We start from the raw sequence: 18200 nt of genomic DNA, 5'->3' as shown, positions 1-18200 counted from the left end.
TCCATAACTTAAATTTGTTAAAAAGGATTTCAATGAAAATTTATTTAATTCCTATTTAACAATGATTTTGACGTATTGAAAATAATTCATCATGACCAAGAATTCAATGTTCACCACAATCTTCAAGTGATCAAGCAGCAAAAACAAAACCTCAAAATATTTATCTTTCACTGCAGGCTCTACTTGCCACACATTCTGGTTCCATATCCTGATACATTTACAATAGTCATACTTGGGGTAATTGCAGGACAATACTGTCCACAAAATTTTAAAACTTTTTCTTAAGCATACGTTTAAGTGGTACAAAACACTTCCTAAAGTGATTTATTTGGCCATGCAACTACCTTAAATAATATTACGGAGCAATAAAGTGAACACAAGATTTATTGGGATAAATTTTATTGGATCATATACAAGTCTCATGATGTTCTCATTTTAAAGCTCTTGAATTCTTGGTTAATTCCAAAATCTGAATCATCAAAATTGATATTTCACTTTCGTTACACACAATTTCACACATTTTAGAAAGATATAGGAATAAATACCACTCCCATCCTGCCAAGCACTGAGTGAAATATGTATCATGAATAAAAAAAGTTCTATTTCTTCTCTCTCAAGTCTTTGTTAAAATTACAAAAAAACATGACATGCTCAAATTTAAAATAAATAAGCAGACTTATTCCTGGCTTAAGGATGATAAGTTCTATACAAAAGTACTTGAAAGACATCTACTAGGGGGTTGTTGCTGGTATTGTGCTACCCATCAATTTTGGGTTATGTCCATTATCTCTTCCTTTTCCTTGATGATTCCTGCCAATGAAAATTCAATTGCTCATTTTCAAATCGACAAGCCCAATTTGCCAATCATCTATTACTAGTAAGAATGCTTACTTTCAGAATTTATAATAGATATTTCCAATCATTAAGTTTTGCAAACTTACCTTGCCTTTTTTTGGATTGACTTGTGCATCTGGTTTCTTGGCTCCTGTGCTAGGGGACACATTCTTTGTAATTGGTTTTTCACCAGCCAACACCTCTGATTCTGATTTGCACTTCTCCTGGCTATTAATCAAATTCCCTACACCAACATCAGCTGCCTCTGCTATAATATTTGAATCTACACCAGTGATTTCTTTGGATTTCATTTCCAGTGCAGTTACATCTGCTGTGAGTGCAGTTCTAGTATCACATACATCTAGGGACAGAGTTTTCATGTCAGCAGAGATACTAGCACTAATATCACAGATGTTTTCACACGGCAATTCTTTGCCTATAGGCTCGATTATAGGAGTAGAATTGCTCATAACCTCTGGCTGAACACTATTTGCTTGACCAGAAACATTGAGGTTTGCAGGAATTTCTGGTTGTGCTTTCGATCCTTCGACTTTATCAGCTGCCTTGTCACCAACAACTAATGCCTTGTCATTTGACTCAATTGCAGGAGGACTTATATCACTTATAATACATGAATCAAGTTTCATTTTCAAAGAGTTCAGTTCTTCCATTATACTTTCCTTTTCTAAACCAAAATCAGCCGTTCCAACATCTTCAGAAGTACTATCATTAATGGATGTTGGCAGTGATGTTACACAAGGTGAATCATCAATTTTGACTGAAGGGTCATCCAGTAATGCATTATTAGCAGGCTTACACTCATTCATGGCAGTTGATGAAGACTTATTGTCCTCAGAAGGAAGAATAGGATCACTGCTCTTCGAGGCAACCTGATTTGAATTTCCTACAGCACCAACTTCTTCTCCTTTTGCATCACTCGCAATGGGCACCAACGTTTTGACATCGCTGCTGGGATCCTCCACTGCTACCTGAGGAGTTCCATCTCCTGATTCAGAGGAAGAACCTTTCACGTTCTGCTCCTTCTTTTCATTTACTCCCTCAGCTACCCTATCACCGACTTCTTTCATCTCATTGGCATTGCTCTCGCCGGATACAGCACTGGCTCCTCCATTGGTCTCAACGTTTACTCCACTGGCTGGGTCAGATGGTTTGCTTTCCATCTCGGAAACTGACTCTTTGTTTTCTTTGGAAGCTGTTCCCTCCAAACCTTTCTCCTCGCTCAGCTCCTTTGCACTTTCATCACCTTTCTCAGCATCTTTCCCTGTTTCACTTCCTCTGAGCTGAGCGAGCATAGTCGTCCTCTCTGCTTGCAGGGTTCGGCAGAGGGCTTGCATCTGTGTTAGCCTTCGATTTGCCAGAGCCAACTCACCATCTCTCTGCTGCTTGTCAGCAGCCATTTCCAAAAGAGCTTGATGGCTACGCTCCCATCTTTGCTTCCAAGAGTTAGTTTCCTTCTCCAATTTGCAGATATTTTTGGACATCTATCATGAAAAGAGAACATGACAATTATTAGAGATCAACAATTCAATCATGATGCTTCATCATTTTGACCTTGATGGAGGCAAATAGAAAAAAAAACATGAATGATAGTGAACTCCTATAGAGGATTTTACAGAGAATTTCAGATACATTGAGTACTGAGGGGTCATCTTAAATTTTGTGGAGGTGCATGCTTTATAGAAAAACCCAAGGCCGGTAGATGGGGAACATATATGAAGGATGGGGAATTCTTTGAGGAAGTGGTCCAAGCTTTACGTTATCAATATTTCTTTTGCACCAGGGGAATCCCAGTGGTGAGAGAGGGGCCCCTTTGGTGATGCATTTCACAACAGGTGTATCTTAATGTCTTCTATCTACATGACAGTCAAGAACATTATAAACAACTGTTTCCCAAACTTTTGCAATCCCCTGACCCCCTAATTCCACTAACATTCACCAAACACCCCCACTCTGTAAACCTGACAACAGGGATTTGGAGACAGGTCTTCACCAGACGTAAACATACAACCATTACCAAGGATCATACTCATGACATTGATGATATGTACTAGCTTTTTATTGCCTCCCCTACTAGATTACTGCAATGCTCCTGAGAAGATGGTGGTGTCCACTGTGAGAACCAATGCTGTCAACTATAGACTTAATGTACAACTCATGTCAATATGAGATACTGATCATTCATATCCTTACAGTACAAACTATTAGCATTCCTTCTCCAACATGAGGAAAAATATTTGAGCTGATACTAAAATATCATATATATGTTATAAAAGAAAGCTATTTTCTGTCATTCCACATGTCCTCTGTTAATACTGCACCTACACACAAATGAGGTATTATTTTAAATGTTGAATCACCAACTTCTGATGAAAAATACAATATCAATCTCAAATTTCACTATTTACCCATTTACCCTTTCGCTACTAACAATGAAAATATTAGGCAGGAGGTTTCTTGACTCAGGAGACGAAAGCCAAAATTTTTGACGGAGATTTTCCTACACAGGTATACAGTAAACTCTTGATTTTACGAAGCAGGATTTTACGAAGTTTTCGATTATACGAAGTGATATTGCGGTCCCGGTGAAAAGCCTATGCTAAATACATGGCGCTATTCGATCATACGAAGTTTCGATTATACGAAATTTTTTGAATTTACGAACCTCGGCTCGGTCCCGAGGAGCAAATGGCATTCGTTTATACGAACTACGGCGAAAAATTTGTCAACAAAACTAGTTACGCCGGCGTAAGTAGCTAAAAAATCAGCGCTTCCAACTGTGGTCCATCAAAAGTGCGAAATTGTAAATGATAATGCAACTTTGGAGAGAAATGGGTCGCCAAAAAACTCACTGTGGGAATTTAGGGGGAGTAGGAGTTCAGTTAAAATATCGCGGCTGACATTATGCCCCTATTTACGTGCCTGTTCGTAAACATAGCATCGACAATAATTCGTAGTTTAACATGTCAGGAAGGTCGCGCGGAGTATTTCGTACACCCCTAATTAACCCTTTGCACTGCTGTGAACGTACTTCAAAGACTACTTGACTACTTTTCGCCGAAGAACTTCGAAGGGTCCCTAATCCGGGACCCTTTCCTCGACCAGCTCACCCTCGCTGGCCCCTGAAACTGGGCTATTTTTTAATGCATTACCTGACGCAACCCTGGGATTCAGAGGGCAAAGGTGCCATGGGGGGAAAAAGAGTAAAGTGCGTGTTACTGTGGGGCTGTGCGTCAACCAAACGGGCACGGACAAAATAAGCCCGTTGTCATTGGGAAATTTGAAAGGCCACGGTGCTTAAAACATGTAAAATTGGAAGCCCTCCCCGTTTTTTACCATGCAAATAAAAACAGCTGGATGACCCGAGAAATTTTCCTACAAACGGTTATACGTCTACAGAGAAAAATTGCTGGAGGGAACAGCAAAATTGTTTTAATAATGGATAATGCCACTGTTCAGAAATACGTGGAAGATCTAAAATTGGCTAATGTTCGAGTCCTCTTTTTACCCCCGAACTCGACTAGCAAGTCCCAGCCCTTGGACCAAGGCATTATCCAGGATTTTAAAGTCCTATACCGGAAGAAGCTTGAGCGGTATTACTTGCGATGGATCGGTATGTATACCTTCATCTATTTTGCTCATGTGCGTTTGGATATCGATTTAGATAATTTTATTCATGATTATCATTCTTTCAAATCTATTTGCTACTTTTATAAATGGGAACAGAAATTAATAACATCCCGAAATGGACGTTGATACATGCAATCCGCGCCATAATATCTTTTCGTGTATATATTGGCCTTTGTGAATGAACAACTTAAATATCTTAAGTACTGGGCTCTATTTACCGCCAATTTATATTTCAGGCTTCTCGTAATGAAGACGCACTTCCAAGTCTAACCATGAACTTTCTTCTCACGCGCTTCCCTGTTCCTCCATGCTGGGGTTCTGTCTTTCCAAAGCCGTTCCTTCCCTCCTGCCGCCTTTGGCTGATCTTGCTGACACCCACCTTACTCATCCCAAACCCCTCCTTCCCCAGCATTTCCCATTCACTCCCTCCCTAAGGAGACTGAGCTTGTGTGCGTCGCAAAAAAATACGGCCCCCAAAAGTAGACTGAGGCAGAGCTGAAGGCCATTTCCCCACCCTTCTTTGTCCTGCCCCCTTCACCAGTCCTTGTGCTGACCACACTTCTTCCCTCAGGCAATCCCCATCCCACTCTTATTCACCCCACCCACTGGGAACGTTCCCCGATTGTGGAGAAGGGCATGGTTCATCTTTACCTGCAACGGGGGGAAGTTATTAACCGGAGAGAGGCGGAAGAAGTATCTTCCACTATCGGGAAAATGGTGCCGCGCTTATAATTGTCTCTCTTCTTCTCAGCTGACTTTTCAATTGAAATTAATTTCTTTGCTCTCTCCACACTATATTTATTTACGATTATGGCGCGACTATTTTTTAGTGCTAAAACTAAGAAAATCTTTTCTCTGTGTCAATGATCCTTTGCCTAACTTTCAATACGGCGGAGAAAGGAACACGAAAACTAAATGAGGTGACGGTACAGGTTTTTGCGTGTCATTTTCTGGGAATTCACGCTAGCGAACCAATACTTAACCACGTTGAGAAATGATAAAACGTCTCTTGTGGGAAAACAATCAATGTGGATAATATCTATATTTCTCCGATACTGTAAGATGTTTCTCCTGTCGTTTTCCGGTTGGAACCTTGCTCCTGTCGGCATAAAAGGAGAGAAACATACTATATGAACAGGTCACCTCACACCCGGTATGAAGAATACAGTCCTGATGAAGAATTAAGTCTTTTATGGCAACGTCTGCGAAGATGATGGAACACAGTAGTCGGACGGAGAACTCAAACAGAATTTACTTCAAATATTCGCCAGAAGATAATCACATCCTACGTTATTTATGATCGTAATTGAATCTCAGTGAAAATAGAGCACATTCTGCTGAAAATACGAAGTAACTCGAAATATTAACTTACGAAGGTTATTTTGGAAACGGGCTAAGACCCTTGTTTTTCTTTTTTTCTCGTCACTGAGCGATAGAGGGCGACATAAATGGCGGTTAGGCCGGCTGCCGCTAAAATTCCGTGGGTGTCAGAAACAAATATCTATCTTTTGCATACTTAATAGTAGCTATTGGCTCCTAACCACAAATTAATTACTGTTAATTCTTATAATAAACATTGCAATTCATTATTTGATTACGTTTTCTAAACTGGTCGGGAATTTCTTTAGCGATCGTTGATGTTGAAGTATGAACAAGAAATGGGAATTTTATGGTGGTATAATTATTTAACGATTTTTCACATCATAAATCGATAGCAAAAAGCCTTTTCTATGAATTATACCGAGAATAACCACCGAAAACATTTAAATAAGACCACTAAAGACAAAAAACGGCGGAAGAAACAAAAGCGAACATTTTTTTCGTGACTTATGAAAAAGGTTTGAATTTACGAAACTCGATTTTACGAAGTGCCAATTTTCCGGTCCCATTGACTTCGTTAAATCAAGAGTTTACTGTATATCCATTTCCGAATATCCATTTCCTCGTGAGTCAAGTGCTGGGGGGGACACACTCCACCAACGAGAGGGGGTCAAAATTTTTTAATGTTTTGTATATTTTAGTGAGTTTTTAAGGCAATCTAGGTATGAAATTTGTGATGCCATATGTTCCGTTTTTTTTCAACTAAAATACCTAGTTTTCCTAATAAAGCTTGATTAAAAATACTATTTGATATACTAAGGCTTAAATGTTAATAAATAAAATCAATAAATATGTACAAAGTAAAGCCCTGATGATAGTTTGAAATAAACAGAAAATTTGGCTAAAACTTTTTTGCATAAAATACGTTGACCTACACTCCAAGAACTATTTTAACATGTTACATTAGAGGAACAAGGAAGGTAATTGTTATAAAAACATGGAGCTTGGAGTAATTAAAAGTAGTGTAATGACGAGGGAGTAAAGAAATTGTGATTGGGTGAAATATATGTATGTTGCACATTCCAAGTGAGAGAAAATGATAATATTGCGGTAACCCTCATACTTATTAACAAATATCTTCTTTTATTGTCACGGGAATCAATAGCTGATGATAAAATTAACTTAAGTTGCCTTTTAAAAATGAGAGAATGTGATAACATTACCGCAAACCTCATATTTAAATAAAAATATCTTACTTCTGTGTCGCGAGAAACACCGAATGATGATTGAGTGGAATATAGTTGCCTATTCAGAGTGAGATAGTGATAACATTATGGCAAAACTCATATATAATAAAAATATCTTTGTCAAGGGAGTAAATAAATTATGATAGAGTGAAATTAAGCCTATTCCAAGCAAGTGAAAGTGATAACATAAATGAGAGAAAGTCATAACATGGGGGCAAACCACATGTCTATTAACCAATATCTTATATTTATGTCAAGGTAATAAAAATTTTAAAACACAGTGGAATATAGTGGCTTATTCAAAGGGGGAGAAGGAGATAACATTGCGCACACACAAAGGAGACAATAATGCGCACTGGGGAATTCATGAAACCCACTCATTGGTAGCTGTACCGACACCTATTTGGTGTCGGTACAGCTACCGACGATCTCCCATTTTCTTGTTGGTGCCCCACAAATCGGGTTCATACAGAATAGCATGACTGCTTGCCGCGAGTCTGTGTGATATACTACCCGACGAATCGGTGCCGCACTGATCTGTTTGGAGATACTGAATACAGCCCCAGGACAGAGACCCCAAAAAAATTTTCGATGTTGACAAATCTGGCCTTTTTTTTACATGCACACCAAACAAAAATCTGGCATTTAAAGACAAAAAATTCCACGGAGGAAAACTACGCAAAGAAAGAGTTACACTTTTGGTCGGAGCAAATATGGACGGTTCCAAAAAGCTGCCTTTGTAGATGATAGGGAAATCGGCTAATTCACGTTGTTTCAAAAACGTAAAGGCAAAACCGGTGGAGTATGTGAACAGTTCAAACGCTTGGATGACAAGGACTTCTTTAATTCGAATTTTTGGATAGTTCGAAGTTTTTAACTGGTCCCTTGATGTTCGAATTATGCAAGTTCCACAGTATTATTCAACATTTGAGGCTAATGCATGACTTCTAAGCATTCTGCAATTGAGCTCAAATTACTGCACATCATTTTGGACCACATTGAAACCAATAATCACAGAAAGCCTGAAAACATTTTGATACTTTGTTATTTTGCAATCAACATAGTGTCCCCCCTCCAAATGTTAATACACCCATAACTAATGCATTGGTTTCACACATTTAAAGCATTTTAATAATCATGCATTTAAATTTTCATCACCAATAATTATCAACTTCTTTATGATCGAATGAACAAAATTTTTCATAACATTGGTGCATGTACTTAGCACAACTACAGGAGTGGTCTAGAATAAAAATGAATATAGCAATATTAAAACAAAAACTGGGAAATGGCTTAGGCAGTACCCTCATAACAGTCACAGTCTTTTCTGTTAGAGAGAGGATCAAATTATAAAGATGACAGAAGACACCATTAATACAAATAGCTGAAATCCATTTGTCATTTGATATTTTTAAGCTCTCACCTTTTCCATTTCTCCTTTAAAGCTATTGAATATTTCACTGCTCCTTGTGAGTGCTGTCTTAAATTCATCATATTTTTCTGTGTACAAATTCAGCTGTCCTCTCAATTTTATGTCGTTTTCTTGTAGACTTCGAATTTCTCCTTTACATGCTTCAAGTTCCTTTAAAATAAGGTCAAACAGTAATCAACTCATTAAATCCTGAAACAGTAGCCCAAGACAAGAAATTTTATTAACATGCTCTCTTTTCCCTCAATTTATTTTTGAATAAGTATAAGTATTCCCCTTACTATGTTTCATCACAAGATTTTGTGCATAAAGAAGGGACCAAACTCAGAGAAATGGAGTCAGTATTTAGTTTATAACCCAGAAAGTGAAAAAGTATTTGTGAGTGTAAAACATGCTGAGCCATTACATTACTGGGAATTTTGTAGGCTAAGTAGTTGACATTTCATCAGTTGAAAAGTCCATCATAACTCTAATATATAACAATACATCATCACCTGCATCAGTGATCCAGTTTTAAAAGAAACTTTAAACACAAGCAACAATGAAGTACTATCACTCTCATAAGTCTCCATGACAGGTGAAGCCTTTCCCATTTTAAAGAAATCGACCTTTGCTCATGGGGTATGAGTAACCAAAAACTAAAAATCAGATGGAATGCATTAACCATTTAAAGAAAAAACTTACCAATAATAATGTTTGCTTTTCTCTTAACATAGCTTCCTTTTCACTAGCCATTTCCATCTTTGCCTTTGCAATCCTTGCTTCTCCAAGTTCAGTTTCTATGTGAATTTGTTCCACAAGTTTTTCTACTTGCTACAGATAGACATAAAAAAATCATTAATTGATACCATTACAAAGGCAACAGGCAATTTTTTGAAATTGATTCCAGGACACATTTTCTATACCACAAAGCCATGTAACATGGTTCCATCTATGTCTTGCATACCCATACAATTCATTATGAGCTATTCAAGCATAGAAAAAAGCCTTAGCCGAGCTCCTACACATGATCTCGTAACAAATGTAATTACTTCAAAAGAAATTTCAAAGAACGATTTTTCTTATCCCAATAAATTTATCTACACTAATTTGACATACATTTTTAAAGGTAACGCTCAACTGCAACCTATTATAATAGTAATTTTTACACATAATATTCATCATGCAACAAAGTCAACCACTCCAATTGACACACATTGACAAAATTTGTGATCAGATACCTGCTCCCGGATTTCATATTGCTCCAAGAGCTTTCCAAATCTCTGAGCCATCTCAACATTTTCCTCCTTTAGTTTTGAATTCTTTTCCACATTCTGCTGCATCAGAGTAGTAATTTCATTCAGGGTGCCTTGAAATTTAGCTGAGACTTCTTTCCTCTTTTCTTCCTCTTCCCTCACCTTCTGCAGGCTTTCCTCCTAGAATAAAAATATTTTTTAAACAATTCCACCGATTAGGAGGCTGAGTCAACAAAAACGCTTGACAAGTGAGCCAACCTTGATAGCTTTATTCTGTCGCTGCAGTTCACGACACAGACTTTCTAGCCGGCTACGAGAGAGTACGGCTTTGCTGTGCTCAGTTTGTAACTGTTCTTTTTCTCTCTGTAATACACAACATTTCTTTTCTCCTTGTTTAGCTGCAAGCTGTGGGGTAAAGAAGTTAAAATCTGATTATAAAAGAAGGCTTTCAAGGATGAGAGTAATATAAAAATTAACTGGAATTTTATTTAATTTCCAATTTGGTCCAGAAGAAAGTCTCATTATGCTATATAAAGAATCATTTGGTGCCACCCCACTGTAGATGAGTGAACTTTTCTAGGATATTCAGCTGGATGAATGACTCCATTCCTCTCCATGTTTCAATTATCAACTCGTTATCATTATCGTACTCAAGAACTTATATTGGCGATTTTCCTGCTTTATGCACAATCTGTGTTCTGGCAGATCCCAAATGGTTATTAGGCCATTCTATCCTGTTCTCCTAAAACCCCTGTCTTGCACTATTAGAAACCTGCATACCTCTTGATATTTCTCTCAAGTAGGCAGATTTCAATGGCATCTTTGACAACCAATCCCAATAATCCCCTCGAGAAGCAAATAATTTTTACCATGTCCCAATTGCTTGTGTGATCTCGGGTGATGTTGACTTCTGCAAAAGTTGATTTATCCAACTTCTGCAACCTTAGATGACTTCCATGCTCATCAATCCACAACCGTTTTTACTGCACTTCAGTAGGCAAATACTAAATGAGTTAGGCTGAAACAATATCAGTAACAAAGAAACAAAAACAGAATTCTTACGCACTCTTGAGCCAGGGTTGCATGTGGCTTCAACAGCTAAGCTACCCTATTCCAGAAAAGACATGATCAGCTTTTGGCACAAAATAATTTACATCCCTCAAAACATGAAGGTTTGGCCTGGCTGGGCCAATCACAGCCAACTTCACTTGTGATTCAAGTTTTCCTCGAAAATGCATATTGTAGTTCTAATGGGTATTTCGGAGTAGTTTTCACAGGTAAAACTTTCAATAAGATAAATATGTGAAAGCTTTTCAGAGGAGAGGGATCCACGAAATTTCTTGGAGGTCATACAACAAAATAAATACTTGCTGATATACAATGACTATATGAAATGTTGTCGGAACCATAATTTTCCTAGAACAACCCCGACCATCAACAATCAAAATTTTCTCAAGGCAAAGTTACTGCTTCTTTCAATGTCAAAGAAGCAAGCCCTCAGCCAGCTGAATGCAGGGTAGTCATGTTGATCTGCTTGTCATGACATAAATTTTCTCTGGCAACATAAGTGAGGTTTCTTGACTTCATTCTGATTGAAGAGGTGAAAGATTTTTGTTACCAAGGAAGCCGAATTATTAACAACGGGCAAAGCAAGAAAGAAATAGTCAGTAGAATAGCGGAGGTGAAGAGGGGTTTCTACAAAAAGAAGAATCTTTTTACAGGTGAGAATAGAAGCATAGAAGTAAGGAAAAAATTCAGCAGCACTCTATGGAAGCGAGGCTTGGACGTTGACAGCAGCAGAGAAGTCAAAAGTGAAAGCATTCAAAATTTGGTGCTACCAAGGAATGATGCAGATTTTATGTGTAAGTAATGAGGAAGTGCTAAGAAAAGTGGGAGAAATGAGAAGTATTCTAAAATCCTTTAGGACAAGACAGGAGAACTTAGTCAGCCATATTATGAGGCATGATGGCCTGATGAAAACAATATGGTGGTTTCCTTTTACTTTTTTATTGCCTGAATTGAGATTATTACTCGTGGAGTACGCATTTCACACTTTTAGATTTTTAAATGACGATATCTATTTTTCACGATTATATGAAAAGTGAAAATTTTCAAACGCGTGAAAACGCGACGGCTAAGTGTGAATGCCGAGAAAAGCCCATGTGACGTCATTCTGGTTCCCGCTGCCGCAAAGTGAGGTGACCTTGGGGCGAGGACATGTGCACCGCTAGGTGCAGGCTGCTAGCAGGTAGCAGAGTACCCTGCTAGTAGGTAGCGCTTGGCTTAATTATGGATTATTAATACCTTATGAAACGAAGGAAACTTTCCAACCATAGCCAGTTTTAATGGGTGATTATTAAGACTTGTTTCCCCGAGCTCTGTGCCTCATGCATGCATTGGTAATCTCAGACGATGTAAAAGTCCTATCTACTCATATAGAAACTAGGTCCCTGTGACGTCACGTGGAATGGCATCGCATGGGCGCCAATCTGGCCTTTTTCAAATGCGGTTAAAATTGACCATTGCCATTTGCCTAAACTGGGATTTCTAAAACCAAATAATTTGTATATTATGAATACACTAATGGTGGGTAACGAATCGCAAATAATGCCTTTTGTTTTCTTTGATGAAGGAAACTACCCTATTGTGGTAGGACAGGTGGAAGGGAAGAAGGACAAGGGATGACCTCAAATGAATTTCATAGGACAGGTTATAATGGATGAAAAATAGAAGGAATTTGTCGTTACGAAAAGGCTAGCGGACAGGAGAGAGGAACAGAGAGTTGTGTCACACCAATCTTAGGATTGCAGACTGAAGATGAAGATGACCCCGATTCCCTGACCTATTTAAATTCCCTGACTTTTCCAGATTTCTCAGATCTGTTGCTACACTTGCTGTGCTTTGCTTTGAATACTTGCTGCAGCCAGCATCTGAGATAACTCCCTAAGTCCATGCTGCCACCAGTCACTCCATGCCTTCATGTTGTGGGTTTTACATAACTTGCACAGGTTGATCTTCAAAAATGCCTTCAATGCAATGCCATCATCATCAGCAGTGAATGATTTGCAGATCGGTTTCCTCCAATCTTCCATCCTTCATCACCTACTCCTTACATCTCATTCAAGGCCTTCCTTTCCCTGGCAAATCCACCTAAATTGTTTATGCATTCACACTAACTGGTATGTGCAAATGTACTGTATAAACAGGCCTTTACACCTTGACCTATTCCGTAGACAAAAATTGACTGTCTTCACCTTTCTCAGATAAGTTGATGATGTCAATAACTTATTCCGAGCATGTAACTGCTTCTCAGGTTGTTTTGAGCCTTGTGCGTTGACATTGCAGGGCTCGCTGATTAAAACACTAGTGAAAAACTCCTTTTTTCAATAGTTTAGTTCACTCAGAGCCAGTGAATGAACCAGAACTCCCATAAAGTCACAAACTCATGATAAGTGGGTGGCAACTTATATCTTTTCTTTACTTAGAATATATACTCAATAGAATGGCTGAAGATTAAAAGGTAGTCTTACACGGTGCACATACTTACACAATCTGACGTGCACGTGAAGGCACAATCAAAATTACGTTGTGTAAAGTAGTGAATTGCTTGAACTCATGTGAGAATGCATGGATGTGAGATGGTAAAATAACCACTGTTCTAATTTCGTTCATGCATTCACATAATTGCGTGCCACAATGAGAAATAAAAGCAATGCTAACCCACGCAATTAGGTGCCCCGTTTGAACATGTAAAACAGCCTTCATAACTGGTCTTTCACTTTCACCTTCCAAATCCTTTAAATTAATAGTGATTCAGGATTATAGTGAGTGACCCCATTCTCTCTGGATAAACTGTAACAAAATCTATACAAATCCTTACAAAAACCTCCTCATCGCAAACTCATACAGGATAGTGCATCGTGTAAGCAGGCCTTTAGAAAAGGATTCTAGGAGTTATCTCATAGGCATCCAAAACCTCTTCAAATCCTATTTGAATTCTCCGGGAATGCTCTAGAAAACCCCTTTGAGTTGATATTTATTCTCCTTATTTGTTTTCATTGACATACAAAACCCTTCAATCATGAAATTTAGCTTCGAAATTGGAAGGAATATTGCTGACTTGAGGGGCATTAAAATAGAAAGGATTCATGCTGTTCTTATACGTCAAAGGACAGATATAATCCTAAAATGAAACTAATAAGGTACTAACAACGTGCATAGAAAATGTAATTTTACCTTAAATATTATACTTAAAATGATTTTTATGTAACTAGCTGACCCATGATATATAAGACATGACACCAAGTAAGCTGAATACATTGCATCAAACATTTTATAAGCCAGAAATCAATCAATCAAAAAGCATCTTAGGTGACAAGACAATATCACTTAATTCTTCTTTGAAGACAAAATATTAAACAAGAAAGAACGTACCTGTAACTTTCTGTTTTCGTCCACAATATCGGCATATTTTTTGCACATAGCAGCTAATTTTTCCTCGGTAGTTTGTAGGCTGTTCAATGCCTTTAAAACTTGCTCCACACTTTTATCGTCTTTCTTTCGTAGTTTGTCTCCCTTGCTATTCTTTCGACTACTCTCCAACGTTTTCACCGGCTATAACCAAAAAATATATTGAAAACTATTGAAAACCATATAACACAAAACCTCTCAAACGGAGTGTACTTACCTCGACATCTTTACTCTCAGCGGTAGAGTTCATTTTCACGATTGTTTCGTTGCTGCTCTCTGAATCCATTTCTAGCACATTTGTTCACTGCAAATGAAATATTGCGTCCTGCTGAGACTGAATTATCATTTCCCCTTAAAGTTATTATAATGAGGTTAATGAACAACAAAGTCGGGAGAGAAACACGAGCGTGCACATGTACTTCACATGTATTTTGACACAATATTTGCCATTGTCTGCACAAGTTTTTTAATCAGGGTGACATCTCTGATTATTCTTCACTTATGCAAAAACAATTGATCGTCGTACAGCATGTACGCTGGAGTAGTAAATTTTCAAGTACTTACGTGCCTACGCCAGCAAAGGTATGCTATCTCCAATGGAAAAACCAGGTAAACTACAGTATTGTGATCCAATATTTCGGAGATTTCTGGATCACCAAATCTTAACCAAAATTAATACGGTCAGCGGAGTCTAATAATTGCTCATTCCCGGATGAATATTAAGTAGGAACTTTGAAGATAACCATGCAAAGTAGTTTCCTTCGCTCTTTATACTATTTTTGGTTTCCCTGCCAAGATATTCTACTGGCAGGCCCTATATATAGAAAGGTAAATAAAAATTAACAAACGAATGAGGGCGGGAGTTTTGAATGGCCCGCAAGCTTGAGTTAACAGGCCTGTGGACAAAACCTGTGGTTTTTCGAGCGTTTTGGAGGAATTTGATATAAAATTAATATTATATGTTTTTTTCGTTACCGGTAATTCACGAAAATCTAATTTTTTATTAGCATGTTGGACTTCTTTTCTACAAAGGTAGGAAGTCCACATAAATAAATAAGATCATCTAAAACACGTTAGGGGATTCATTAAAAGATATTCTTCGCTATCTTTTTCGATAAATGTATTAAAATGCAAAGCATTTTTTGAAGCCTATCCTAGCTGTTTTGGGAAATGAAAGTGAAATTCGTATGAATTTCCCTGAGAAAAAAATGCCTTGGACTGGGTAATATTATTTCATACCTGGGTTTGATATCAAACCACAGTTCTTGGGCTTTCTGGACCACCGAGCAGAAAAATATATATTTTCAGGTTCCTTTAATACTAAGGCAATTAAAGAAGTCTGTGGGCAGCCCTGGGCCTGTGCAGTGGCCCATAAAGTCAAATGCCCATGTTTTAATTCCCAGGCTTGTGGAATTTTCTCCAATGACATTTAATATGATCTTTGTGTCGATTCTTTGCTCCTTACAATTAGGAGTGACATGTGTAAGTAGACATACACAAGCACTTAACTTAACTTAAAAAGCACTTGAAATTTAACCGCTATAGTGGTGAAATTTCAACCTCATGACCATGTCCAATATATTGAATCTAGTACAAGTAACTTTAAAACTTGTGCTATAATAAGTGCAAGTTTTAGTGCTGTACTAAGAATAGTAAGTTTTTCCCCAATCAGGATCATATTCAGCATCAAATTTGGTGAGGATCGTGACCCCTGTTACTCCCCCTAAATCTGCCCCCAATAATAAAAATGCAAATTCTCTAAGGACCGCAATGATGTGGGTTGATCAGCTAGTTCAAACCCCCCAAATAAGTTCGGGTGATCAGTCCTGAGTATACCTTATCTACATAAATGTCCTGCTGTGCTGCACTCCCAATCTTAATCCCAAAATTTGTAGTTCTGTATTCGCAGGGTGTAATACCGAATAGCCCGGTTCAGGAAACGATGTAATATTATTCTGACCCCACTCAGAATTCTGAATTGCACCGGTGCTACAGAAATGTAGAGAATTACGCCTTCCGGTGTAATTTAAGCATAGATTACACCCGTTCAGAATACCTTATGGCAACAGGGTCAGAATATGCAATATTATTGTGCCTTTTGGCATAATACTGGCAAATAGAACAGTGTAATTCCATACAGAATAATAGCCTATGGCGATGACACATCCCTAACTTACAGTAAAGGAATTTCAAACATCTACACTTCCACAAGGAAGAACATGTTACACACGATGTCTAGTAATCATTTTTCTGAAGGATTTGTGTTCAAATTGACTCAAAGTGAAATTAATCAGGGGTTGAAAATTTTTGCTTATTCTATCCTTTCAGTTTTTTTCCTGTGGAAATACTGTCTTTGAACATTTTATACTCTTGTGACTGTTTAAACTGGAGACTTATCAAGGAGATGTCAATCTAGCATACACTGACATGGTGTACTTACCATGGCTATTTCCTCCCCTTCATGGACACCAGTTTCTTTCCTTAGCAATTTTGCCATTCCATGATCCTGCCGAAGTGGATCCCCAAAATTGGCTGACAACAATAAACCTAGTAATGAAACACCGCAAAATCCATACACCCATTTTATTACTTTGTCACCTCACTTCAGCTCTGAATCTTATCTTTTTGTAAATTATCCTGGAATCATCAGTAGATGAAGCACATGTGGTCAATAGTTCCCCACCTCTCTCCACTCTTTTATCTTCACTTCTTTGAAAATATGTCAAATTGGCTATGCTTTTGTTAGGCCCATCCTTACGATGATGTAGTAACATAGAAAACTGGGTATATGTATTTATTTTATTTTATGCTCAGACCACCGGATACAGCTCTTATTGGCCATTTTACACCGGGGTGTTCAACAAATGTAACAAGAAAACGTACACAAACGACCATGCCCTGGACGGGGGGACTGGATTACAAATAGTTTTTATGGAAAACATCACGTGGTTCATCCAATAAATACTTCTATATTGACTTTTGCTAACAAGAAATCTTATTGAACAGTTAAAATGTAATTCTCTGCACCAGCTGTGCAGTAAGTACTTCTGACTATATCATAACCTATTACATAGTTGCTAAATTCTTCGTCGTAAGGAGTAAATCGCCTAGAGCCATTACACTGGGCTCTTTATAGGTTATCCCATTTCTATTGGGCACAGTCCTAAATAATAAATTTCAGAGGCTCCCTTTGTCTTTCATTCTTATAGGGCCCCTGAATTGCAAAGAAAGGCCTAAGGATGCTGTTACCAATTAGAAATGCATTTTTGGCTTGGCATGAATCTACTTGCCAATAGGGTAGTTTCCTTCATCAAAGAAAACAAAAGGCATTGATGGCGATTCGTTACCCACCATTAGTGTATTCATAATACACAAATTATTTGGTTTTTGAAATACCGGTTTAGACGAATGGCAAGGGTCAAATTTTATCCTCATTTGAAAAAGGCCAGATTGGCGCCTATGCGATTCCACTCCACGTGACGTCACAGGGACCTAGTTTCTACACGAGAGGATAGGAGTTATGCATCGTCAGAGGCTACCAGTGCATGCATGAGTCACAGAGCTCAGGGAAACATGTCTTAATAATCACCTATTAAAACTGGCTAAGGTCGGAAAGTTTTCTTCGATTGATAAGGTATTAATAAACCTTTTTTAAGCCATGCGCTACCAGACAGGAAGGTACTCAGCTACCCGTTAGCATCCTGCGTCCTATCAGCGCTCAGAGCCTCGATCAAGGTCACCTACCAGGCGGGAGGGGGAACCAGAAATGCGTCGTACGGACTTTTTCCCTTCATTCCTACTTACGCGTCGCGTTTTCGCGCGCTTGAAATTTTTCACTTTTCATTTGATCGCGAAAAATAGATATCGTCATTTAAAAATCTAAAAGCGTGAAATACGTACTCCAGGAGTAATAATCTTTCGATTTAGCCAATAAAAAAATAATAGGAAACCACCCTATTGAAAAACTCAATCTACATCTACTACTACCGGTAAGTATATATTAAAAAAATATAAGCT

The 18200-nt window shown here is 38.1% G+C and overlaps 1 protein-coding gene across 2 annotated transcripts; it reads right to left on the bottom strand.

Moving 5' to 3' along the window:
- Window positions 1-382: 382 nt before the first annotated feature.
- Window positions 383-14992, bottom strand: LOC124165333 (alpha-taxilin). Of its 2 annotated transcripts, none has more exons than XM_046542689.1 (9): window positions 14748-14992; window positions 14401-14487; window positions 14148-14327; window positions 9972-10118; window positions 9699-9893; window positions 9163-9291; window positions 8473-8631; window positions 942-2336; window positions 383-810 (listed from the first exon to the last, which is right to left on the bottom strand). In XM_046542689.1, the coding sequence occupies exons 2-9, from the start codon at window positions 14467-14469 to the stop codon at window positions 784-786; spliced, it is 2301 nt and encodes a 766-aa protein (XP_046398645.1). In that variant the 5' UTR covers window positions 14470-14487; window positions 14748-14992; the 3' UTR covers window positions 383-783. The 2 variants fall into 2 exon arrangements, with proteins under 2 accessions (XP_046398645.1, XP_046398646.1); XM_046542690.1 differs by lacking the exon at window positions 14748-14992 and adding an exon at window positions 14603-14690.
- Between the last annotated feature and the right edge of the window lie 3208 nt (window positions 14993-18200).

Source organism: Ischnura elegans, chromosome 9, assembly GCF_921293095.1.
Source record: "Ischnura elegans chromosome 9, ioIscEleg1.1, whole genome shotgun sequence".
Classification (NCBI taxonomy): domain Eukaryota; kingdom Metazoa; phylum Arthropoda; class Insecta; order Odonata; family Coenagrionidae; genus Ischnura; species Ischnura elegans.
Note: the sequence above shows the minus strand (reverse complement) of the source record. Positions and strands in the feature narration are given on the sequence as shown.